At 36.9% G+C, this 27,832-nt stretch overlaps 1 protein-coding gene and 2 long non-coding RNA genes across 4 annotated transcripts in view; 1 reads left to right on the top strand and 2 right to left on the bottom strand.

Annotated features, from left to right (window-relative positions):
- Positions 1 to 27,832, top strand: part of LOC139975732 (uncharacterized) — a 156,905-nt gene that overhangs the window by 119,360 nt on the left and 9,713 nt on the right. The gene's annotated exons all lie outside the window — the stretch shown is intronic.
- LOC139975724 (solute carrier family 2, facilitated glucose transporter member 5-like) lies at positions 666 to 23,335 on the bottom strand. The gene is made up of 12 exons (XM_071983837.1): positions 22,935 to 23,335; positions 16,261 to 16,362; positions 15,798 to 15,958; positions 10,372 to 10,496; positions 9,649 to 9,764; positions 8,481 to 8,640; positions 7,833 to 8,026; positions 6,543 to 6,653; positions 5,517 to 5,618; positions 4,333 to 4,408; positions 3,223 to 3,350; positions 666 to 2,305 (listed from the first exon to the last, which is right to left on the bottom strand). Exons 1-12 carry the CDS (start codon positions 22,971 to 22,973, stop codon positions 2,126 to 2,128), a joined length of 1,494 nt encoding a protein of 497 aa, XP_071839938.1. The 5' UTR covers positions 22,974 to 23,335; the 3' UTR covers positions 666 to 2,125.
- LOC139975731 (uncharacterized) lies at positions 10,577 to 14,626 on the bottom strand. The gene is made up of 3 exons (XR_011795868.1): positions 14,305 to 14,626; positions 13,287 to 13,502; positions 10,577 to 11,364 (listed from the first exon to the last, which is right to left on the bottom strand). It is a non-coding gene; the product is annotated as an uncharacterized lncRNA (long non-coding RNA).

Here is a 27,832-nt window from a genome sequence, read left to right as displayed (position 1 = left end):
ACCAATATAGGATATTAAGCTTAAAATATACAACATTTCAAATTGTATTCATTTTGCTATGATAAGTGCATTGCGCAATATGATCTGCTGCGGTATATGAAAATATCATCGTTTCACAATGGTTTGTTTCTGTTTGGTCTTTTCTGATGGAATTAGGACCCATTCACGATTGAAACCGTACTGCCGTCACGTGATTAAACCTTACCAACTTAGAGTAACATTTTGTCACGGAAATGGCATAATTTCCTTTGCAATTATTTTATCATGTACAGTTTCAAATAAACAGAAAAGCAGTTGTTTGTGTAGTCCGTGTATGACGTCACATATATTATTGTACAATACCTCTCATCCAAAACGAATCGCATACTAATAATAGCAATGATAATAATAATGATAGCTTGTAGTCGGACAAAATTAATTAGCACATATTCACAAGCTTTGTATATTGTTTAATTAATTAAGTCTCAAACTTCTTTATCCCTACGAGTGTACATGGACAAGCTCTATAAAGTTTGCTTACAACATATAGAGTTGTATATGCTTCCATGTTATATGTTAGATGTTCTATGTTATATAGGGAAGCATAGGCCTAAACGTTTACTCATGTAATAGTGCACACATTGAATAATTAGGCCTATTTCGACTGTACTATTGGGGGAGGGGGGCTACAATTTTACTTGACGAGTTTTGATGTTATCTATATTGGTCCATCAACAGCAGTTAAATGGGAAGAGAAAGTCAAAAAGAAAGATATAATGCGTCTGGAGGAAACTTTGCATGAAAACACCCAAGAAAACCAAAAATAGACAAAAGTTTCGGAAAGAAGTTAAAAAAAGCAAAGTTTTTCTGTAGTTTATTATTTATTTATATATTTATTTATATAATTATATTGATGCAACTAACACTAAATAAGTATCATAAACGAGAATAAGGCAGGCGACGTGAATTGAGGAAGTCGGAGGGAAATATGGCTACCAGTTGCATATGGTGTTTACGTATTTACCTGAATATTTTAGCAAATTTCTACCTTAAAAAGGTATATTTGGTAAATGACGGGTATAAGGAACAAGGAGTTCGTATGTTTGCGCATATCCATGAAATTTGTTGAAAAATACAAGCCAATACGTACATGAATATGTTAGTTTTACAAGCGGTTCAACCACAGTAACTATATGACCCTGATCTCACAAGTTCCACTTAACATGCATAATTCTGCATATATTTTTTTCTATTTACACACAAAATAATAATAATTTTTCACAATGGGTCTATGTATCTATCAGTACAAGCCTTCTGCTGGTTTAGCCAGCTACTAAGGGTTACATGACTATTGAACATTACAACTTTATATTACATAAACAAATTTGGCATGTCTAATGACATCATATGCTAGTAAAAGGTTCTTGAAAGCAAAAGTGAATGTGGAAAACGTACTTTTATCTTCACAATAAGTTTTATACTTTTCAACCGCTTCGACTTTGGAAGACACGTTTTTAATTTAGAGAATCAGTTTGAAGGTAACAAGTTACATATTTTCGTTACAATAGTTACGATAGCAGACGATATTAATTACATAAATGACGTCATATGCATACTTTCAGATAAGAAAAAAACCTTTGCTGCAGAATCATAAGTCAATGATTATAAATTATATATATATATATATATATATATATATATATATATATATATATATATATATATATAAAACAAAATAAAAATCGACTCCTATCCAAATACCTATAACAGCCTAAAACTAAAACTTTCAACTGATCCCATGAAATTTAACCAATGAAAATTTTTGAACCAATATTTACATGTTAATGTCGCCGACTATTATTATAAATTTATAATGTTTATATTCTTCTTATATAAGTCTATGTTTTTAGCATTTAACCCTTTATAAATCGAAAGAACACAATGAAACACATGAAATTAAAGAATTGTTTTTCAACTTTTCGCTTTTATTTGTAAAGCAACCTTGCATTGTTTGAATGAAATAATGAGTTTTTATTGAGAAAAAAAATGGAGGGGGGGGTACATTTCGTTCTTCTTTTTTCGGTTCTCTCTTTTATGCTCTTTGTTTTGACATTGCTTAATTAATTAATCAATGTTTTTTATACATTTAAGGTGAATAGGCTTTGTTGATTTTTGCATCGTCTTCCGTTGGGCGACTTGCTCCAAAACTGCCGACAATATCCTCAAATGTGCGACCTTTGGTCTCGGGAACGTAGAAGAAGACGAAGATTGTAGTCAATAGACAGAAGAACATGAAAAATAGAAAGGCATACGCTCCAATCGTATCCTGGTAAGGGAAAAAAGAATGAAAGGGAGACATGTCAAAAAATCCGAAAGTGTCAGAATCTTCCGTCGAAATAATAAAAATAGCTGACAGGTGTTAATAAGGAATTAGGTAACAGAGATATAAAACCTAAGCATCCTGGTAAATGTTTCATTCAATGCCTGAATGGAAGCTTTTTTCATTAAATTTTTTTATAGATATAATCATTTCAAGTTTATTCGTTTACCGAAAGTGTGGACTTGAAGCAAACAAGTGTGACGTCACAGATACATAACTATATACAAAAAAAGGTTCTAAATTTTGTAAACCTGTAATTAGGTTGCTACGTTCAAAGTGGGCACAAAACAGTATGCATACTAATAGGGAAAGGTGGGCACCTTCCCCCTGCCTTTGTAAAAAATAATCGGAAAATTACCCTTTTCATAAATTGCAATGTGTACATTTTGTTAATGAAAATATATATCCTTTCCTCTTTATTAGCACTGAAATGTGTCTGTTTGTTGAAAAGCATTTAATGACGTAATCGTGAAAACATTTACGATACAGCACTCAATTGTCCTCCGTCGGCCCGGAATTTTTGCCCCCCCCCCCTTCCCTTATATGGAGGACACATCCCATGGCTCGATCTTTCCCCCAGCCCTTTCTCAGATTTTATTTCTCTCTCCCCCCCCCCCCCACTCGCCGTCTCAGATGAACACGCTTACATCCATTCCAAATGTTTAATCCAAAATCAAGACAACAGATAAAATATATAGTAAAACAAGATATGTTTGTCAATGTGTATCAGTGACATCACACACCTGCCGGCAACAGAGTTCCATTTTGGTACAAAATGTGACAACCTTTATACAAGCTTCTACGAGATAACTTAACCATGTATTTGTGAGTACTTAGATATGTATCTAATTGTTTTAACATACCTGTAAGAATGGGAAGGTCAACCCAACGATGAAGTTACTGTACCAGTTCACTTGAACTGAGATGGACATTGCCGCTGGACGTGGACCCTGGGCCCAAAGTTCGGGGACTATCACGTACGGTATGGGACCTTGCAATTTGGGAGAGAAGGAAATCAGAAATATTTAGCAATGTGTTGACGAAATCATCAGTCTGAGGGCTACGAGGTGTCACACCCGTTTTACAGGTAGATAAACAGACGGTAAGCACGTGGTGCTAAATTTCCCTGCATCTATTCTTGACCATTTCACGCCCACCTTCTCTGCCTAATCTCACATGTCAATGTAAGTAATCATTACAACAATTTGCAGACAATTGCTGATATAATTTTTTGAATATTTTAACATTTCGATGGCACCTGGACGCTTCCATACATAATATTGTAATCTCCCTCGAGGTGTATAGCAACAACGGTATAGCTTCAGGTTGCCCAGACCTTACTCAGATCTGATTGATTATTCGAATCGTCAGATCTCATAATCATTGTTTCTTTCCTTCTATAACGGACATGTATCTTTTTTTCCTTATTGGTTGAACTTTAAAATATATTTCACATTAACTTAGAGAAAGGGAGAGAAAAAAATCATTAACAAAAGCAACGTGAATATTGAAATTTTTAATTATTATCCATTAGGAGTCTAGAAATTGTGATTAGTGTAGGCTTCGTAGCCTACCACGTAATCAACCCTAGGGAAAGATCTGTATTCCGTATATTTCACATTAACTTAGAGAAAAGGAGAGAAAAAAATCATTAACAAAGCAACGTGAATATTGACATTTTTAATTATTATCCATTAGGAGTCTAGAAATTGTGATTAGTGTAGGCTTCGTAGCCTACCACGTAATCAACCCTAGGGAAAGATCTGTATTCCGTATATTTCACATTAACTTAGAGAAAAGGAGAAAAAAAAATCATCAACAAAAGCAAAGTGAATATTGAAATTTGAATTATTATCCATTAGGAGTCTAAAAGTTGTGATTAGTTTAGGCTTCGTAGCCTACCACATAATCAAATCAATACTATTACTATGCTGGCACAAACGTATCTAGGTGTCGTCAATATTGTATCTTACCTGGCCCAATCGCAAATGCAATGATGTAAATATAGATGAGTATCAACGAAACCCACTTCCAGCCTTCTGATCGCTCCTGCAAGTGGATAAATGAAAGCAACTTTAAGATACCCATTATGATTAAATTTGTGGTTAACTTAAAACTGATTATATAAGATAAAAAGATAACTCAAAATTCCAACAAGAAAAAAGATTTAAATCCATTCCTAGACAAAATTGTCACTTTCAGAGAATAAATTGATCATACCAATTTCCGAAGGTGCATGATTCGAATCGAATATCCTATATGAAAAAGTAACGAATAATTTTACTTGCCTAGTAAGAGTTTTGTTTTCCTTAATTTATTCCTAGATAATAGTGAAATTTATTCATGACAACCAAGCTATTTTTGTACTGGAAGGGTTTTTAAGTATAGTCTCCGGAAATAAGGAAAATATCGTATTATATTATGGCAGCTGTATGAAAATGATGGTAAATATAAAGGAGAACTATTTCGGATTGACAAAAAACAACAAACAAAAATCTTGTTGAATAAAAACGACGTTTATCCCTACTTTCAACCAACAATTTTTGCTCCACCCCAACTCCAACCTCCCTCTTTCCCCTTCCCCCTACGGCCCTACCCTCCCTCCCTCTTTCTATTTAAATAGAGAGAAAAGAAAAGAACACATGAAACAATAGACTACTGCATTATTTATCATGAATATCTGCTATAAACTGCCACATTTAGTATAGTTGACTAAAAGAGTTGTTTGCTCCTCCACTACACTGTACCTCTCACCATCGACCGCCCCCCCCCCCCCCATTCCTTTAAGCATATTCCAAATTGCTTACCCATTTCCTTGAGAAAAACCTGAATATTGTATACCCGAAATAATTTTATTTTGAAAATCGATTGAGTTATATTATAAATGACTCTGTGTGGTATACTGGTGGTATATGTGGTGGTAAACCTGACGGTATGATATCGATATCGACGATATGGTAATGAATAATGGGTATACTAACACCGACGGTATGATAATGACGGTGTGATAATGCCGGTATACCGCGTAAGTAATAAGGGTATGGTACAGATGGTATATAAAAGGTCTACTATCAGAGTTATCTGGACGGTTTAACACCGATGGTTAATATATACCTGACGGTGTGATTTTTAAGATCAAAGGGAAATATTTACAAACCTGTAAATTAAGAGACATTGTAAGTAAAGCTGTCGCAACTACCATCCCAGCAAATGGAAAAAGGAGGAGTGCCTTACGGCCTGCTCGGTCCACAACGAACACCTAAGGAAGCGAAGATAAAAACACTTCCTCGTTCAAAATTCAGTTTCATAATATACACCACGAGATATTTCATTTTATAAAAAAAATATTATCACAATTCTGTCAAAAATAATAACCTTAGCTTGCAATTCTTCGTTAATTTTCCTAAAGATGACATATCAAAAATTGTCAGAGTTGTTAAGAGAACAAGTTCTAAACTTTAGAGACTTAATATTAGAAACAACACTATGTATGACCAGATGGCTATATAAGAATTATTAACCGCCATTTCTCTGTTCTGGTTGGGTACATGTAAAGATAGGTAAAGAGTTTTACATAAAGGTATAGAGCAATATTATTTCCCTGTTATATAGTATTATATGTTACCCGTATACGCACCTTATCTACTCCTGCAATTCCTCGTTTCATGCCCTTCATTTTCCCCGTCTCCATTACCACCCCCCCCACCCCCTCCCCCTCACCATCCCGTCCTAATCACACCAGCCTGGCTTTCATTTCAGTCAACTATATTAGATAAAAGAATTGACTTCACTGTTGAGCACCCATATTATATTAAAGGTTTCTTCAGTGAAAAGTCAACTAACACCATAGAAGGACCGAGCGCCTGTATTTTGGAAGCTTTCGGTTGTGTCTACTTTCATTTTAACCGTCTTGGGCAAAACTCTTTTCATTAAAGAAAAATATTAAGAATTATGTTTTCAGATTCATTTCTTAATTTTCTTATGCCCAAAATATTGCCTTAAAATACCTGGTTGTGATTCATTTTGTTATTTCATCGATTTTCTTTCTTGGTGGGGGGAACGGGGATGAGGAGGGGGAGGGGAGGACGTGGGAGAGGAGGAGGGGAGGGGAGGGGAGGGGAGGGGGAGGAGGTGAGGGGAGGAGGAGGAGGGGTGAGGATATTAAAAACATGGTTATGCTTACAGCAACGATGGTCATAAGAACATTAATAGCTCCTGTACCAACAGTTGAGTAAGCTACTTGTGTATCGTCCATTCCAGTCTGATAGTAAATTTCAGTTGCATAGAACATGATCTGTATTAGGAAAATGAAAAAAACAGAATGAATGAATCTTCAAAGTAAAAACTTGGATTTAAACTTCCTTGGTTGGTGACTGGGAAAGCTTTTAAACTTGTGGCTTACCTGTCTCCTCACAACAATAACTTGCACTGTTACTTTACAATGTCTAGATTAAAACGGTATACCGTTTTTAAAGCCCCATTATGCTTGCAATCTCGACGGTCCAAATAATACTTTTTTTCACGGTAGTATTATGTAGTAAATATTCAGAAAATTACGATGATGTATTTGTTTGACAAACTTTAAGTTTAATTAAATCAGACGAATGGTGTTAACCAGTTGTATCCTGTTTTCAAGCTTTGTTAGGAGCTCCTTCAGAACAGGGACTTTAACCCCCCCCCCCCATTTTTTGTATTGTTTTGTTTGTATTTGTTTGTATATTTTGTACCTAGTAAATGTAAGACACTGCTGCGAGGAGTTGAAACATGAACGTTTTAACACAAAGCTTAGGTCAAATAGGATAGCAAAACATATGGATGGAAGGAAGCGCTTGAGAAACGACAGTGGAGGGGTGGGGGTGTGAAAATTTCGCCAGTAAAGCTCATTGCGCGATTACTTACTACACAATAATACCAAAAACATTGCAGAGTGAGGGATCGGCTACTTCTTGTTTATAATGGAAAGCAAAATGGGGTTTTAGCAATGACCTCCCACGGTGGTTAATCACGTGCGGTCAACCACCCTCTACTCACTTTTGATAGTTTGATAATTATCCGTCCTTCGTTTGTGACTTCAGAACTCAAATATCCACAAATAAAAACCTGAGCCTCTTCCATCTTATAAACATATTTTGTTTCATCATTTTGTTGAGAATATTATAACGACAGTTGCAACTGTTGTCTAAAAGTGTTTTCTCTAACAAACAAGCATAATAAACTTGACCATCTACCTCAAATTCTTAACAACGAAATATATATATTCCCCGCGATATTTTATGTCTATGAAAACTTAATAATAGTCTTTGGCAATTATTGTGCTAAAGAGTGCTAACGTTTGTAATGTTTAAAGTGGCAGTGTGATTTACAAGACTGGGGAACTGTTTAATCAAAAGGGACAAACGTGTTGTTACAATTCAATCAGTATTTCTACTGAACTCTTGCCAGTATATATGCGACAATAAATGTTGAATCTTACCGCATTGATTCCAGAGAACTGTTGTCCAAGATGGAGACAGATACAAATAATGAGTGGTCGTGTCCAATCTGGGTTATCTCTCCTCAGTACCGCTAAAATACCGACTTTCTCTGTGTTCATACTCTCCATGTTTTCTCGTCGTATCTCATTCATTTCCTTGTCGACGTCCTCAGTTCCACGAAATTTGACCAAGGCTGCAATAAGAACATACAAGGATGATGTAATATTAAAAATAGTCATAGAATGTTTTTAAACTTGTAGATATAAGTGCAGGAGCGTGGGGTATAGACCCCCCCCCCCACACCCCTACCCACTCACCACCTTCCCCCAACAGCGGAAACAATTTATTCGAAGAAACGAAATAACTCAAACCAGAAATGTATGATAATTGTCGATACGGCCTCTTCACAATATTGATAGTTTCCTCAAATCTGAAGAGTAAGCGAGCGTTGCCGGGAAGAGCAACTCCTGTCGTTTGCAGGGGGGGGGGGGGTTCCCGGTTTTCTGTAACAAGGTAAAGTCTCGCTGGGGAACGAAGATGATCCATCCAGTCTCATGTTCGCCCGATTTTGGCGAGACAATCATAAATATTTGTCGTTTTAGAAAAGTCAGTATATCGTGCCCGATACTAAAGGTTAAAGTTCATACCTTCTCTACATGCATCCTCTTTATCTCGATTAACGAATAGCCATCTTGGACTCTCGGGACAAAATGGAAGCAGAAACAGTTGAATAATGCTCGGCCCAGCCGTAAGAGAGAGAAGAATTGGCCAGCCTTTTTCATAGTCGAAAGCGAAAAGACCCAAGGCCTTAGAAAATAAGAGGAAAAAATAATGAGCACTTCACATGCAGAAGGGAGAGAGTTTTAGTATTCATTGAAAGTTTTTGTACACCCCTTAATCCCTCTTTCCTCTGCTCCTCTACCCCCCCCCCCCTCCCTCCCTCCTCTTCCAAACAGTTTTCACCAGTACTAGACGCAGTTTGTCGACACACATTAATCAACAAGTATATTAATTACTGAATAAAATAAGTACATTATATGTAATATGATATATGTATATATATATATATTTATATATAAATAAATAAATAAATATATATATATATATATATATATATATATATATATATATATATATATATATATATATATATATATATATATATATATATATATATATATATATGATATGTCCTTCAAACGTTCACTTGTATCAACTATGAGCCTGTACAATTTGCTCATCTTTTATTATATATCTTTTATACGACTGATACCTTTTTTGAAGAAAATCTACCCCCAGACAGCTAAGAAAAATCTTGCTCCATCTGGGAGAATGTCATATCTGGTAGCTGCCATTTTGTAAATCTGTGATGTCAGTGTGCCACTAAGGATAAGAAACCTTTTACTTTCCTTTTGTATTTTCTATTTATATGCTAACAGTGTTGACATTGAAGTCACTGTCATCATTAGGTCATGTTAAGAACCTCTATATTTAAGATTCAGCTTTGACCAAACCCTCCTCCATTAGAAAATAAACATTATAATAAACAAAATAAAACATAAGAAATTGAAGCACTTGTGACTCGATGATGTCATATTTTAGACTTGATCAAGTCTTCGGCCATGCTAGTGAAGAAACATTAACTCTTGTGGCATCTGTCACATTTAACCTTATCACGTAGACCAATCATGACGGTCGGGTTTGGTGTGTCTCCTCTAAGGGTTTCGGCCCATGGATTGGATACTGAATTACACTGTGACCCTTTACGATCATTTCCCTACACATATGCCGGCTTAAGGTGTTTGGTATACGTACCTGGGCCACAAGAATACCAACTGTTATCATCAACTGGTGAATGGTACCAATAGCTCCACGAAGATTAAAGGGAGCAATCTCAGCGAGGTATAAAGGCACGATAGTAACACTAACGCCTAAAAATGTAAACAAAGATTACTGATCAATTTATTGCGTCTCTCTCACTCTCTTACCTGTCCCCACGATACTACTGCACTTTCTTGCTAAGTATTTTTTTAACTGATCTTTCTTTCTCAGCATTGTTTACTGGTAATAATAGATTATATTACTAACCTAGTATTGACCAAAATGGAAGAGAAATTGTATTGACGTTGGCTTCAGTTTGGCAATGAAATGGCTCATTTGGTGTGCCAAAGTTCTCTCCGGAGAATTGGCTGGGGTATTTAAGCCTTAAATGTGTGTAGTGTAAAGAGGAGACTGTGCAACAATTAACATATATAAAAAAATGTACCAGGACGCCAATGACTAATTGCAAAGCGAAATCACCATCTATGGTTGATGAGGGAGGGAGTTGGGGGAGGGGTTGACCTGGGGTCATTACATAGGCCTACATATAGTACCAATGTTTTTGAATTATTAGGCTTTGGGAGCTGGCGGGGATTAGGGTTCTAGCTACAACCCCTCGGTTCACACTTGGTTAAAGCTTTGCAACATTGTCGAATCGTTTATTGTATATAAATAAAACAGAAATTTAATGTACCGTATGAATAAACATAACTTTACCTGCATAGTAGCCAATCACCAATCGTCCAATGATGATCATTTCATAGTTGTTAGCGACGTAACTTAGTCCCATCAATAACCCTCCTAGAATCGAGAAGACGTTCACGAGAAGGGTGGCGCCTTTCCTGGGGAATGAAAAGTTAAAATATTGATTAAATTTGAATATTTTAATTTAAGACACAGAAAAAGAAGATTCTTTCTCCCAAAAAATTGATGACCTGTATGGATATACACTGAAAACTTAAATTGGTTCACCGACTAACATAACGTTAGTCCATCTGGTGCCTCTCCAGACTAACATAGCCTTAGTCAGTTGCTATACCGACTAATTTATTCCTTAGTCAGTTGGATTTCTTAGTCGGTCATCTTAGTCCGTCAGCTTAGTCGATCAACAATTTCTTAGTCGATAAATGTATATTAGTCAGTTACATTAGTTCGTGACATTAGTCGGTCTTTACCGACTAATTTATATGGGCCACCGACTAGTTTATAGCAGGTTTTACATTAGTCAGGATGGTGCCTCTCCCGACTAACCTTTCTTAGTCTGTATCGACTGACTAGTTGCACTGACTAGAATCACTGAAAGAATTAAACCCGACTAGTTTCACTGACTAGCATCACTGAAAGAAAAGAGAGCAGAAGAAACACAAATAATGTGTACGTTGGCAGTATTTATTTCTGATAAAACTTCTGATGTCTACAAAGGCTGACTTTCGACAGATAGAGAAGAAATCACTGTAAACAAAAATCTGAAAATATGATTTTATTCCAACAAAGTTAAGACAAGTTAATGGATCAAACATGAATCGCAAAAGTATAGCACTGCACAATAATGCAAAGTTGAATCTTGGGCAAGGGTTCCTCATGACTTTCGTTTTAAAGTGGTACCCCAAATCGACACCAGTTAAGTCTTCACGAACGAAGAGTGTTTCTCTTAACTACAAATGACCTCCCACTTGTCTTCAGGAAGCCAAAATCTGCGCCATTATTGACCTGTGAACAGAAAATATGATATACGTGTAAGCACAGATACAGATATAGCACATGATAACTCACATTATCATAAACATACATTTACATTAAAATTTTATAACATATTGGGAGGTATACATTTAAATCTAGGTCCCTCAAATTATAAGCCAGGAATAGCAGCTTTACCAAATAATTATAAGCTTTGCACAGCATAACACCAAGTTATTTTTCAAAGCTTAATAATTATGTTAATCATGTTAACAATGATCCTAATAGACCGGGAGCCCAGAGGGTTTGGTTAGCTGGGAAGGTAACCAATTGCCTTGTACATCACAATGTTCACAGTGCATTCCTGTATATGAAACCAGACGACTGGCAAACCGACTGTGGTGGGTGTGGCTGGGAGAGCAATTTTAAAGTCACCTGATAGCTAACCTAGATCAGTTTTCATGGTAACACATCAAAGTAAGTACAATGTGTCAGGTATGGCCCCAAGAGCAACAAATGGCCATTGCCAGTAATTATAGGTGGTGGGGTACCCCTGCCAGTGATCTACAATTGACCCCTCAAGGCTGACCTAGGTCAGCTCATGAGGTAACCACTTAAAACCTACTGGAAAATGTTGGTTAGGACTTCAGATACAACTGATGGGCATTGCCAGTACTTTTTATTGGTGGGGTACCCCTGCCAGTAGACCCCCAATATGCCCATCCCCAATTGACCTATAGATGAGCTCATGATGTAACCAGTTGAAAACTACTGGAAAATGGTATCACTTCATATGTAAGGGATGGGCATTTCCAGTAATTTATATTGGGGGGTGGGGTGTACCCCTGCCAGTAGACCCCCAAAATGCCCATTCCCTCATTCACCTAGGTCAGCTCATGAGATAACCAGTTGAAAAATTACTGTAAAATGATAGGTATCACTTCATATGTAAGGGATGGGCATTTCCAGTCATTTACATTGGTGGGGTAACCCTGCCAGTAGACCCCCAAAATGCCCATCCCCCATTGACCTAGATTAGCTCATGAGGTAACCAGTTGAAAACTACTGTAAAATGATTGGCAGGACTCTATATGTAAGGGATGGGCATTTCCAGTAATTTATATTAGTGGGGTACCCCTGCCAGTAGACCCCCGAAATGCCCCCCCCCCCTCATTGATCTAGGTCAGCTCATGATTTAACCAGTTGAAAACTACTGGAAAATGATTGACAGGATTCTATATGTAAGGGATGGGCGGACTCTGGCAGTGGTGGCCCACCAATATAAAATACTGGAAATGCCCATCCTTACATATGAAGTGATACCTATCATTTTCCTGTAGGTTTCAACTGGTCAAATCATGAGCTCACCTAGGTCAATGAGGGGATGGGCATATTGGGGGTCTACTGGCAGGGGTACCCCACCAATAAAAAGTACTGGCAATGCCCATCCCTTGTATCTGAAGTCCTAACCAACATTTTCCAGTAGGTTTCAAGTGGTTACCTCATGAGCTGACCTAGGTCAGCCGTGAGGGGTCAATTGTTGATCACTGGCAGGGGTACCCCACCACCAATAATTACTGGCGATGGCCATTTGTTGCTCTTGGGGCCATACCTGACACATTGTTCTTACTTTGACGTGGTTACCATGAAAGCTGATCTAGGTTAGCTATTAGGTGACTTTAAAATTGCTCTCCCAGCCACATCCACCACAGTCGGTTTGCCAGTCGTCAGGTTTCATATACAGGAATGCATTGTGAACATTGTGATGTACCAGGTAATTGGTTACCTTCCCAGCTAACCAAACCCTCTGGACTCCCGCTCTACAGATCAGTGAAAATTTGACCAAACTTATGAAGCTTGCACGTAAATGATATACTAGACTGTTTTTTTTTTAAACAGGTTATGAAAAGTATCTTTAATATCATTAAACAGTTGGGTACAATAGTTAAACTCACTCTTCCATCTTTTTTTCTCTATGGTACTTGTTCCTTTGCTTTTTGGACTCTTGGATAAACTCTTTTGTTCTGCGAAGGGTACCAATATATCATCTTAAAACATGTCTTTAAGCCATATATAACACAGTTCTCCTCTTCTGTTGTTGCCTCCACACTGGTGTCGTACATCACAGGAAACCTCACCCTTGACTTAGATATTTGGCTTTTCAATTCCTGCTGGAAAAAAGAAACAGCAAAGTATTCATCATTTGAAAAAAAAAAATTAAATAAAGTTGTCACCACAAAGTTATGTGAGATTTGCTTCCACTATAGTCTCAAAAAACAATCCCAAAGTTTGAAGCAGACTGTATAAAGCTGAAAATTTGAACGAGAGTGTCATCACCATTGCAACCAGAATCAAATGCCCAGAATACAGAGATAATAAAACATGGGCTAAATCTTTGTTTGTTTTTATGATCTTTAAAATATAAAATTTTAGAAACAGAAATGCACTGAGCCAACTTATTTATAGGCCTAATCGTTTTTAGTTGTTATTTTGCTTGCTCACATAACAAGTCTGTTTAGACCTAGGCTAGAGGAGAATCAGTACTTTGTTACACTAAGTTTGTCTTTCGGTCGTTTTGATTTAGTCTTACTAGTAGTACTAAAGTACATAATGGACCGGTGAAGACTAGAGAATACCCAGAGTTTTAGCAACTGCGTTAAACTGTATCATCTGATCTATTATTTTACGTCAATGAGTTTCATTTAATCTAGGATCAAAAAGAGAAAACTAATTAATCTTAACCTTTAAACTTTGCTACTAAACAGATATGCTTGAATTACAAATAAATGTCAAAAAAACATCATAATCTACCAATCGATGCATATACATATACATAAACAGAATAATTTGAATTCGCGCAAGTGAACCCTGCACTACATTGGACAGAAAAAAAACGTGCAATTAGACCAAACTAAACATACTAAATTTTCCGTTACTTCTACATAAAATATCAATACAAATACAGCAACTTACTCTTTTGGCAGTATACTAAAAGCACATGTTATAATAACTTCAGACTATCAAGCTTTCCTGAGAAAAAACGGTTAATACTTCTTACAGTTAACAAGTCGACCGTGAAGGAATGTCGCAATTGTTTCCTAGCGTGACCGGAAAATAAATACTAAAAAATGATAAATGAAAAGGTTAAATAGAACTGAAGCGTGCATCCTGACTGCTCGCAACATATAATACCGTTGACTAGCCAACATAATTTGTTCAGCCTACTGTGACTGTACGTTTGAAGGTCTAGCCTTGCTTATTCAATACCACAAAGCCTACCCATTTAGATTCACATGGGAAAATTACAGGAAATCTTTACCAAATGAGTGTAGACTTCAAATAAACTATTGAGACTTATAGTTCCAGCATTTGTTTGGGAATAAATTAGAAGATTATGTGCCACTGTTCAATCTAGCCCAATACACACATAACACATTGTTAATTGGTGTTTAGAATGCACACTTTAGTGTTGAGAATGCACTGCAGTACCCAGTAGAAGCCTATAGGCTACTCACTGTCATTGCACTTGTGTATTGCGAAACGCCAGCGTGACAACGGTAGCGTTACACTACAGTACTAGTGCCAGTGGCCTAACAATTTACTTTAATTTTACCTTCAAGTTAAAGGAATAACAGGTGGGCCGATGATGGCAGTTAATACCTCCATTCTTCTAAAGACCTTCTTGGGTGATTTACGGTTGAAAGTTGCTTAGAGTGATCGTATGAAACTATGCCAAGTCCAGCAAGCTGCCGTTGCCTCTCGGTTTCCAAATTGAAGTGAATCGAAGTGGGTTAAAATACATTAGTCCGTCGACACCGACTAAGCTACGATTATGGCGTAAATCGGGTGTCCGTATCGTTCTTAGTCCATGGGTTAAAATACCTTAGTCCGTCGCCACCGACTAAGCTGCGATTATATTTTCCTTAGTCAGTGTAAACTGACTAAGAAGCAGCGATGAAACGAAGATTTTTGCTAGTACGTGTGCATTGACTAACGTTACAGACTAATTTAACGTTAGTCCGTGGCAATATTGACTAGTTTATTTTTTCAGTGTATGACATCAAAGATTTTGTTATAAGAGTGGTTTATGGGGTTAAAACATCTTACCCCAGTCCTCCTCTTCATTGCTCAGAGGACAAATATTTATCCTCCCTGCTCCTTCACTCCCGTTCCACTACCCCTCTATTAATTCACATAGACTTCTACCTCCCCCCCCCCCACACACACACAATCACCCCACTACTAAAGATGTGTGTTAAGCCCTTTACGAACTGTGGTTTGAGTCCCCCACCCCCCCCCCCCCCCCCGCCCTCCCCCTTCGCCCAGGGATAACCGAACCTGTGGGGTTAAGTATAGCATGTTGCATGTTCATCAATCCATCGTACAAATTTTCGCTCAATAAAAAGGCCTGTTCCTGACCACCCAAAGTCCTCCTGATGACCACGAGGAATTATCAGCTTTCTTACCTTCCAAGAGTATCGGCTAAATAACCGGCCGTGAATGCACCGGCAGCACCGCCTATGCAAAATATTGAGACGGTTGTTGACCAGAGCCACAACACCGCGGTGTCGCTGAGAAACACGCTTCTCCTTTCTTCATTAGACGCATTATAGAACGTTTGCATCATCTGTGTAGTAAAATAGAACAAAGGAAGTATGCAAATTTGAAATTGACGGATACAAGAATGCATCTCTTAACATTTGAGGCATGATACTAAATAAATCCACAGTTTTCAGTTGAACTTGCACGGTTTGCATTCGGTTTTCCCTGTATGCACCGTTTGCACTTAAAACTGTAAATTAAGAACAAAATAACCAATATAGGCGATATCAATAAGAGTTAAACCGGAATGTATAAAGTGCCATCTTGACACGATGACAAATGAAGTTATTAATTGCGGTACGGCCCCTATATATAGAAGTGACTTACATTGGATGGCCCTGTGAGTACTCCAACCTGGTAGCCGAACTGAAAGGAACCACACATTGACGTCGCTAGAGTCGCTGCGACCAACCAAAATGTTAGACGGCCCTGAAAGAATAGGGAAAGATAAAGTATTGTTGTTAAGCATTATTTAAAACAAAATGAATTATTCCACTCATGAACACTGTCGTATAAAGGACAGTTCCAACTTTTCATATTTATTTATTTTGTCTCGAATTAGGACGGTTCATGAGCTTGACTATACACGTCTGTTTTTATTTCATAAAATAAAGAGAAAGTCGCCAATAAAAGTTGTAAATGTTTCGCTATCACATTGTGCAGGTGGTAAATACTTAAAGCGATAATATGTCTTTGCGATGAAATCTTTGGTAGCTAAAAGAATCATGATACTGGCTACCTTATTAATATTCATATATGCAATACAAATGGGAGGTTTCATAGCTTGAATACTTTGAGTAATTAGTTTAATTATTATTTTAAGTATTTGGTGAAAGTTTCCCTCATTAGCAACTAAATTGGAAAAGCTTCAAGTTTTGCGCCCTGCAGTTCTGTGATAAGAACAGCATACGGTACGTGTTGTAAATGTTCAACTAGCCACCAAAATTGTGGTTCGTTTATTAACCAGAAAACAAAAGGTATTGTAGTTTGTTTCATTACTGTCGCTTGATATGATACCATTCATATTTACATTAGGTTTCATACCTCACATATTTACGTTTTTCGTTCCAGAAGAACCAATACCCTGGAATCTACATGGGGTAGGGGTGGGAGTTGGCAATTGGGGGTAGGCGGTAGGCAGTGGGGGTTGGGGTAGGGGTGTGGGGTTGAGTGTGCGTGCGTGTGTGTGTGTGTGTGTTATCATAATCACTTATTTGAGCAACGTTGCAACTGTCTCTGCGATTAGTTTCAGCACTTCCATTGTCTTAATTTATATTTACATAAGGTTCTCAGTCTAACGCATGGGCGTCAGCAGGTTTCAGAAAGTGGGGGGGGGGACACTATACTATCTAAGCGGAGCGCCACCATTGGTTGGCGCGTAGCGTACCAGAAAATTTTGGGTACATAAGACCCCCTAGATCGCAGGAGACGGCCTTCCTGAGTCGTTTTTAGTTACATCAGAACCAGATCTGTGAGGAGAAATTTTGTCTCACAAAACTAAATTCCGACAGAAAGTACTGGTAGAAAGATGCCGTTCTGACACCAAGGGAAACGAATTACACAGCGTCCATCTCAAACGAAATATTTTCGGTAGTTTGGTATCATATAATACCCTGCATACAGGCAGAATACTGTCTGTAGGGCCTAAAATATATGATATTACCTTCCTGGTGGGGTCTTCGACTTGTTTTCAAGTTGAAATGCGTCGTTTTCTCTGATTCACAGTGTAGGGCAAGGGGAATTCCATTTCTGGCGAGAAGGGGTGCTTCCACAAAACACTCTAAAACATCGTTCAAACATCGGACAAACTTTTATCAGAGGTCTCGGACGAAGCGGGGAGGGTGAATATCGGAGGAAGGGGGATAAAGGGCCAAGCACTGTTCTAATTTCCAGTGCAATTTATTGATAATGATTCTTAAGTTAGATTCTACTTGAATCAGCTCAGCAATTGTGATAGAAAATCGCGCATATGCATGTGATTTTTTTAATAACTGCTCTGAAAAGTGGGGGGGGGGGACAAATGATATGATATCCCCTCCACTTTTGAAAGTGGGGGGGACATGTCCCCCCCCCGTCCCCCACCTGTTGACGCCCATGGTCTAACGTTAAAGTTACCAGGCAAAACTTATTTACTCTCCTGATGGAAAGTAAACACAACTTTATGACCTATGTTATTGTGTTTAACTTTGTTTCATGCGACCTTTACTCTGGAAGGATTATACGTCACATCTTACAGTTAAGTTTGCTACAAAGATGAAAACGAACCGTATATTTGCATAACTGTGTAACGACCTTTACCTCGACCGTTACGTAAACTGAAAATGAAGAGACATATGTAACACTCTGATCACAGAAACAGTAATTTATAAAAGAGAAACAGTAATTCAGTCAGAACTGAGAAACATCATAACCATGAACAGTAGAACAGCAATTTTGATCATGAAACAGTCATTCTAACACGGTCTGAACTATAAGGTAACATTAGGCCTACCAGTCTAAAATATGTTATTATTAGACGTCAGCTAATGTAACACTAGGATGGGCTTGGCAATATTGCCGATAACAACATAGAACATTGGAGGGACTACGTCAGTTATTGTAACACTAGGTTAAAGGATCGGTTACGAAGTATACCATATAACATATGACATTGGAAGGACTACGTCAGCTAATGTAACACTAGGTTAAAGGATGGGTTTGGTTATTTGCCTAACAACATAGGACATTGGAGGGTATGTGTCAGCTTTTATAACACTAGGTTAAAGGATGGGTTTGGTAATATTACCTAACAACATAAGACATTGGAAGGACTACGTCAGCTATTGTAACACTAGGTTTAAGGATGGGTTAGGTAATATTACTTATAACATAGGACATTGGAAGGGCTATACGTCAGCTAATGTAACACTTGGTTAGAGGATGGGTTGTGTAATTTGCCTAACAACATAGGACATTGGAAGGACTACGTCAGCTATGGTAACTATAAGTCAAAGGATGGGTTTGATAATATTGCCTAACAACATAAGACTTTGAAAGGACTACGTCAGTTAATGTAACACTAGATTAAAGGATGGATTTGGTAATTTGCTTAACAACATATGACATTGGAGGACTTAATCTATGTGTGCTTTTCTTCGTACATCTCCCTTGTTGTTCCATTGATAATCCCATTTACATACGATCACGTCAACTCCTTAGTCCATGTGTTACTGTTGAAGTTAATCCATTATTTTACAGGTAACTACATCGAACAGTAATCCTATATCCTGGCTGGTCTCATATAAAACAACGGGCAGCAAATAATGAATTCTACCACTATTTGGCAAGGCCAGCTTTTCTGCACAACAAGCATGCAAAAGGATTATATTTTATATTCACTGATAGAGGCGTTTACTGAATGGGTTGTGTTCTAATCTAGTTATTCCAACCACTTTGATAAATGAACCTCTAGATATAGGACAATTGCAAAAAAATCTGACCGTGGTAATGAAACTAAATTTCTGATGATAATAGTATCCAAATTTTTACATGGACAAGTTATACTTTAAAAAAAAAACACCGCCCTATCAGTCAGCCATTTTAGTGAAGGCCTGGTCACACTATACCGATTTTTTATCGGAATACTATCCTATTTTCCCAGAGGAATCGAAACAGCCAGTTTTTCGTTCGGGTCTTCTAGCCACAGTGATAAAGGACATGATTTGCTATCTGTTGAGCCATTCCGATGTGGAACAGCCCTCTCCTAACTTTTGATATTGACTCCGTTTCCTTTTATCGGATAGCTATCCGATTTCTCTTCCGATTTTTATCGTTTTCGATGTGACGTCACTTCATAATGTAGTCCGTTCCAGAACCCCTCAGATTTGGAGTAGGTATTCGAATATTCCACTGCATTTATTGCATTCACTACCACAAACCTCAATTTTCCGCCTAAAATCGGAAAAATCGGACCATATTCCGATAAAATATCGCTGTAGTGATTCAACACTAATGCCTTTTTATATGACGTCACAGTATCGTACGTGCAAAATGTCAACCTAGGCAAATCGACACTTTTGGTCTGTATTTGTATCTGTCCATACGTGTTTGAATCCATTTTGCTCTATGTTTTATCTTACAATCTGTTTATTATCCTCTATTAATTCATCAAAGATGATTGAAGTAAGAGAGAATGGTCGTTGATTAGGCATACATTAACATTTCATAACTACGTCATAAAATTAATACTAGCAAAATTTAATATACAGGACTGGTCTACATGGCATACGGTAATGAAGTTATTTGTTTACATCTCATGTATAAACGTATCGTAACATATCAAAGTTTTAAAACCCTTATCTTAGATTGTACAGTATCTTTGAAATTACCCTGCAATTAGGTTCAAGGGTCACGAGACCCTAAATAACTTACCTATAAATTCATAGCATAAAAACTCGTTAATTGCGTGCTTAATGAGCGATTGTTGGAATTGTAGTGTTAAAATTGTAGTCATTATGGAGACAAGGTAAATACAGATAATTTATGCAGTTCAGATATAATACACATCATTTCTGTAGTTTGAGTACGCACTATACAAGTGGTGTGATTGCACAGGACAAACCCCAAATACGAGTACAAATACGAAAACAAACCCATGAGTACGAGTACAAACCTATTAGTAAGAGTACAAACCTATTAGTAAGAGTACAAACCTATTAGTAAGAGTACAAACCCATGATTATGAGTAGGAGCACTAGAGTTCGTGTACAAACCCATGAGTACGCGTACAAATCTATTAATATGAGTACAAACCCATAAGTACGAGTACAAACCCATGAGTACGAGTACAAACCAATGAGTATGAGTACAAACCAATGAGTACGCGTTCAAACCCATGAGTACGAGTACAAACCCATGAATACGAGTGCAAACCTATGAGTAAGAGTACAAACCCATGATTATGAGTAGGTGCACTAGAGTACGAAAACTACTCAATCAGGATATACACAACGAGGACAATATCAGACAGGATTATGAACCACGACTGTAATATCAAACAGGATATATAAAAAGTTGGTGTACGCATGACAGTACGTCGTGAATATAAAGAGCTGATCTGATCTTTAAGATTCCAAATAAATATTTGTTCATTTCTTGTTTATTTTTCATTACAATATTACACTATGAACTTGATCTTTTACGAAGCACTGTTATGCGTATTATAGTATAATAATGACTCAGATCGTGTCTCGAAAAGTTGGGGGTTCGCGGACAACTCTGACATCCACAGGGGGTTCGTGTGGGGATAAAGTTAAGGAAACCCTGATGTACACAATCATAACAATGACAAACGGGATATACACAACGATGGTAATATCATACAGGATATACACAACGATGAAAGTATTCAGACAGGGTATACACAGCGACGACAATAGCAAACAGGATATGCATAAAGACAACAATATCACACGGGATATACGCAACGATGACAATATCAAACATGATATTCACAAGTATAACAATGACAAACGGGAAATGCACAACGATGTCAATTCGTACAGGATATAAACAACGATGAAAATATTCAGACAGGATATAACACAGCGACGATAAGAGCAAACAGGATATGCACAAAGGCAACAATATCACTCGGGATATACGCAACGATGACAATAGCAAGCACGATATACACAGACATAACAATGGCAAGCAGGATATATATAACGATCGCAATGTCGTACAGGATATATAATATAAAACGACTACAATATCAAACAGGATATACACAACGATGAAAATTGCAAACAGGACATAAGCTACTATGAAACACCAAACGGGAATTACACAACGGCGACAATAACAGACAGGATATACATAACAAAAATAATAGCAAACTGGACATAAACGACGAGAACAATTTCAAGGACGATATATACAACAGGATATATACAACGTTGACAACATCAAACAGGATATACACTAAGTTGATACTTTGGATGAGCCTTCTTGAATTTAGTCTCGGGGAGTTCAGCATAGCTCCACCACCCCTTCCCCCTCATCCTATAAGTATACGCGGTTGCTCCCCCAGATCATTACGTTTTTCAGTTGTACCCACTTTTCTTTGGTAACCCTGACTATTTATGACCACTGTAATTTTGCTAGTACATGTGATGTTGAAGGGCTGAACTAATATATTATGTTTTTCAGGTCCCTTATCTTTCCTGTAAAATCGAAAATATTGTAATATCAGACTGCAGCTTAAAAGGTCATCGGCATTGTCCCCAAAATTGCTAGAAAGTCAAATTATGGTCACCGATGCTCTGATTTCCTCCATTTTTCTTTACTGACACGCGCAATGCCCTTTGCCTCATCGAGACATCCGATTGAACCCTCCTAAATGTATGTGAATCCTCTATAGAACCAGAACCTCTAGAAAAGTTATTTTGATAACTTTTAGCAATATCGATTTAGTGGGACAACAGATATTACTGATCACCTTCTTTACGAACCTGCAACTATTTTCTGTTGTCTTCTTAATATATAGGCTAATATGTGGTAAGAAGGAAATGCTAAGATGATGTAAATGTATCGTCCCTTGTTTTATTCTATACGACGATATGGCAATGCGGATGGATGGTCCCGGGTTGGTGTAATGTCTGCGATTAAAAATATGCTGTATTGGCCCCAAATTTTGCTAGATATTCAAATATGGTCACCTTTCGTAACATTATTAGACTGTTTTTTATTAAAACTCCTTCGAGGAATGTTTCTCACTGGGACATTCAATCATTTGTGTGTTCCTTATAAATGTCTGAGAACAATTTGGAGAGTAAAGACCTCCAGGAAAGTACTTTTTGAAAACGTCTAGCAATTACAGCGTGCTATACTTTGGGGCCTATACTGACTACCTTCAATGTAATATTACCGACGTTAGCTCCGCTACACAGTTACGTATGAGGCAAGGGTAAATATTCGTTCTACCTTTCGACCCCCAAAAACTGGTCTTTTATATGTCTTACCTTATCCGGCCCATCATTGATTCTACCCGAGTCCAACATCTTGGCTATTATTTAATCTTCAAAACTCCTATAAGTATCGTATGGTATATAAATCGTTAGACAGCTATATCCCTAAGTAGCTTTGTTCCAATTGTCACTTAAAAGCTCGTATGGTTTCACCGTCCCCGTTGGTATTTGGCAGTTTAGTTTGCACAAAAGTAACTTCGAAGATCTGTTCCCTGGCAAGATAAATGACAGGCGAGGTATGTCTCAGCTCTGCGATGTCGTTGGTTACCGTAAAGGGTGTGTCCCTGGTGTTGGATTACAGGTTGCATGTAAAACGCTACCACCCTCTTGCACCAAATTGTTGATAATTAGATTTACTTTTCTATACTGCAGTTAGTGATTTAGTGCTAATCATTAACAGACTAACTGTCGCTTGGTAGTTTATAATCAGGGCAAACGTGTCTATCAATACAAGTCTTATGCAAGGAAAGCTTATCTTGATTCCCATTTTCTTTTTTTCTTTTTTTGTTACTGATTAATTACCTATTGTCTAGTAGGTTATGCATGTTTTCGTGGAACAGGTCTAACGTTAATCTAATGGTAGATTTGACGTGATGTATAATCTTAACTGGTTAGGACGACGTGCGGGAGTTGACAAATATAAACAGTGTTATCATTAGCCACGAATTGGCCTTTGTACCTAACTGGGTATTAAGGTAAATAATGTGTTGCGCTGTTGGTTTAACTGATAGCTAAAATCTCTTCTAACGTCTACTCGTTTTTTTTCACAGTAGCCCACATGTATAAGGCTTTTGGTCATGCATCATAAACAGGTGGGCAATATCAAAATAAGCGACTGCTTTATAGATTGTACATTTAATACGTTATAAGTATAGGCCTATACTCAGGTTTAATCCAAAACATGAGAGTGGACCACAGTGATCATTCTTTCGAAGACTAGAATCAAGTCCTTCTGAGAGTCAGTTCTAGTACATATTGCTAGTTTTTGAGTGAAAAATAGACACTAGTTTAGAGCAAACCTTGCAATATGTCGCTCTTGGATACAATAAGAGTGAATGTAACTCCCCCCAAAAAAGTGACCATCGTAGCCACTGTCAAAGAGTGAATTCTCAAAATGTGGCTGACTAATAAAAAAAAAACCAAAAAAAAAACAAGTACGTATTGCCTACTGGACTAGATGAACTAGCGTAATCTCTTTATAAACCGTATCTTCAATTAGAATTATAATATTATCTTTCTTTTACAAGGATCCTGATACATGGTCGATATACCATAGGCGTACATTTAGGCCTACATACCGACACGCCCACTTTTTTTTTTTTTTTACTTTATTTTTTTAAACTTTTGTTCTTTCTTTCAAAATACTGAGAAAGTTTTATGCTTGAATGCAAGCTGATTCCTTTCAAAGACAATCTAAATAATCAAATCTGCCCTTATTACAGAAATTTAAAGTCTGCGCCGCCCCCCCCCCCCCCCTCTCTACTCTTACATAAAAAGATGAAGCACTTTTTAAACATATAAGCAAATTATTTCCTTAAAGATAATTTGAACTAATGTCATATCTCTTGTAAGTATCAGTTTTGCGTCGTTTCTTCGAATTTTGTATTAAGAATAATGTAAAATGATCATAGGTCTTCCATTAGTTTTGGTAACCACTTTAAAATATTAAATATTGTCACATTTTCGATACGTTTTCAAACTCACCATGTTTAGATTTTATGTAAGTTTCTCTTAAACATCTACAACGGGTTCACGGGGAATATATTCGTTTTTTTATTTATTTGTTATTTCTTTTATATTGAAAGCCGTTTCGGAATGACCACACATAAACTATAACGGTCAATATAAACTCTTTTATGGTTGCTAATCTTGATTTGCTTGTATTAAAACTAAGGCATTTCTTAGCAAGAGTTGTGTGAACTTTGAAACGGATTGTGGCGTGACGTAATTGTCGCAATTGTCGTAACTTATCGTAACCTTTGACCCAAGTCAATATATTGTTCCCTATTACCTGGTTCGAAACACCTTTGTAGGTTTTGTTTATTAATAAATATGGAGAGAATATGCAAAAAAATCGTGTTTTATATCAAATAAATACAGAAGAAATAATTTCAGGCTCGAAAATGTCCAATTAAAGCTTCTCTTCGCATTGCAGCATTTTTAAGTCGTTAATTTATTTGACGTAAAACATACCCTGTTGGGATACAAGTTAACAATATTTGTAACCCAACTTACAAAAACAAGTTGATTTTACGAAATTGTTTCTGTGTCTCTTTAACACGATCCCAAACTATCATTTGTTGGTCAACATTCAATCACAGATGTGCATGTGTTGATATACTGTCAATAAATAACATAACAAAACTATTAAGCATGTTGCACCGACAAACCAAAACAAACCCGAGGCGATTCATTATAGCTGATAGAAAAAAAAAATGACACAAAGTGCCAGTCATAGTTGCGTTTGTTTTATGTGGAATCAAACATTGCCCTTTAGCCTCTTAAAAGTTGAGAACTTTTGAAAGTCAAAGATGAATGATAATATAGCCAATACGTGTCAAGAATAGGACAAAGTGAGCTGAATGTTTGATTTCAAATGTATTTAATATAGTACAGTGTGTATAAAAGTTATCAATTTATCTTACTGTTCTGACCCTTTCTATAGTCTTGTCTTTGCCAGGGCGGTGAGTACAGAGGGAGTGTACAACCCCCCCCCCCCCCACCTCCATTTCAATCCGAAACCCAAATTTCGTGTAGACATTAGTAAAGATTTAATTATTAGCTTAAATGTGTTCCAGAAGGCACCATTTGACCTCCACGATTATACCTCAGAGGACCCCCCCCCCTCCCCCGCCCTCCTCTTACGTCATGGGAATGTTCCCCTAACGGGGGATGTGTGACCTGATTAATTCACTGTGGCTTCGGCTTTGAGTACATCACAATTTTGTTTTCGGGAAACCCAAGAAGTTTGGTTGAGACCTTCTTTCGACCAGTATTTACACATTTTCAGTATTTCCAATGAGTTTTAAGGATGTATGGTATAGCCCGACCTTGCTGCTATCCCATTCTCTTGTTTAACACAGATTATTTTCACAATTATGATCGACAGGTTTATTGCATCTTGTGGACTACCTCTATATCATCTCATTAAGCAACTGCCCCTGGTTTTATTATAGTAGTAAAATTGTTCAAATATTTTTCAGTCACGACAGAGTGTCCAACAAGTAGATAACTGGGCCTGTTTGTCCAACAAGTAGATACCTGGGCCGGTTATCACACACTTAACCCAACGGATATAAACGTATGGTGTGGGGGGCTGTGTACTATGATATCAGTTTCCCACAGCTTTCTTTCTAGGGGTAGGTAACAGTTAATCACATGATAGTAGTGCACATCGAATGACGTTATGTTTTGACACTTATGAAAGAGTTTTGTTTTTGTACATTCTTATCATTAAGAGAAATGAAATGTCTCCCTCAGTTAGATAATAAAGTGTCCTGCCCACTGGTTGTCACTACAAATTGTTGAAATCGTCATCACCATCGTCATCATCATCATGTTCGTCGTTGTCGTCATCGTCATCGTCGTCGTCATCATCATCACGATCGTCGTCGTCGTCGTCATCATCGTCGTCGTCGTCATCGTCATGATCGTCATCATCATCATGATCATCATGATCATCATCGTCATCATCGTCATCATCATCATGTTCGTCGTCGTCGTCATCGTCATCGTCGTCGTCATCATCATCACGATCGTCATCATCGTCGTCGTCATCATCATCACGATCGTCATCATCGTCATCGTCGTCATCATCATCGTCATGATCGTCATCATCATCATCATCACCATCGTCATCATCATGATCGGCATCAACATCATCATCATCGTCGTCGTCAGCATCGTCACCATCGTCATCATTATTATTATTATTATTATTATTATTATTATTATTATTATTATTATTATTATTATTATTATTATTATTATTATTATTATTATTATTATTATTATTATTATTATTATTATTATTATTATTATTATTATTATTATTATTATTATTATTATTATTATTATTATTATTATTATTATTATTATTATTATTATTATTATTATTATTATTATTATTATTATTATTATTATTATTATTATTATTATTATTATTATTATTATTATTATTATTATTATTATTATTATTATTATTATTATTATTATTATTAAAAAGATATGTAAAACGGCAACATCACAAAGGAGTAATGAAAGGCGTTTAACAAATGCAAATAATACTAAACGAAACAAATCAAATCAAAGAAAGAGAGGGTTAAAACCGAAACCATACAAAATCAAAACACATACGTTGTTGAATAACATAAATAAGCTTAGCCCTATGCATCTGATTTTGAAAAGTTCCGTTCAGAAGAGGACACTCCTATTTCTCGAAGTCAGAGAAACGATCGCGTTTAGGTCTTGTGTTGAAATTCCCACAATCACGCGGTGCGAGTTACCGTTACAGGATGACTTAGCAGAATTAATCTCGATATATAATGGTCCAAGATGGAAGACATTTTTAGCGTTAGTAACGTTTCTGTTACTACTCCGGTATTCAAGATATTTCTTTTAAATATGCTCCTTTAACGTTAATATGATTATGACGTCCGCTACTCAGAACATCTCTGAATATTCATTTTAATCCATTGTTTTATGAATGTTAATAACTCAACCAAAACATGTTCTTTTAACTTTATATACACAACAGAGAACCATTGGATGACACTCAATTCCATTCGTCTTTGAAAAAGTTGTAGTAAATTGTGGATTTGAGGACATGTTTGTTTCCCATTAATTTAAGTCTGAAGAACTGACCTCATTGTAGGCCTATGTGTGGTAGACTT

The sequence above is a fragment of the Apostichopus japonicus genome, chromosome 11 (genome assembly GCF_037975245.1).
Source record: "Apostichopus japonicus isolate 1M-3 chromosome 11, ASM3797524v1, whole genome shotgun sequence".
NCBI classification, from domain to species: Eukaryota; Metazoa; Echinodermata; class Holothuroidea; order Aspidochirotida; family Stichopodidae; genus Apostichopus; species Apostichopus japonicus.
Note: the sequence above shows the minus strand (reverse complement) of the source record. Positions and strands in the feature narration are given on the sequence as shown.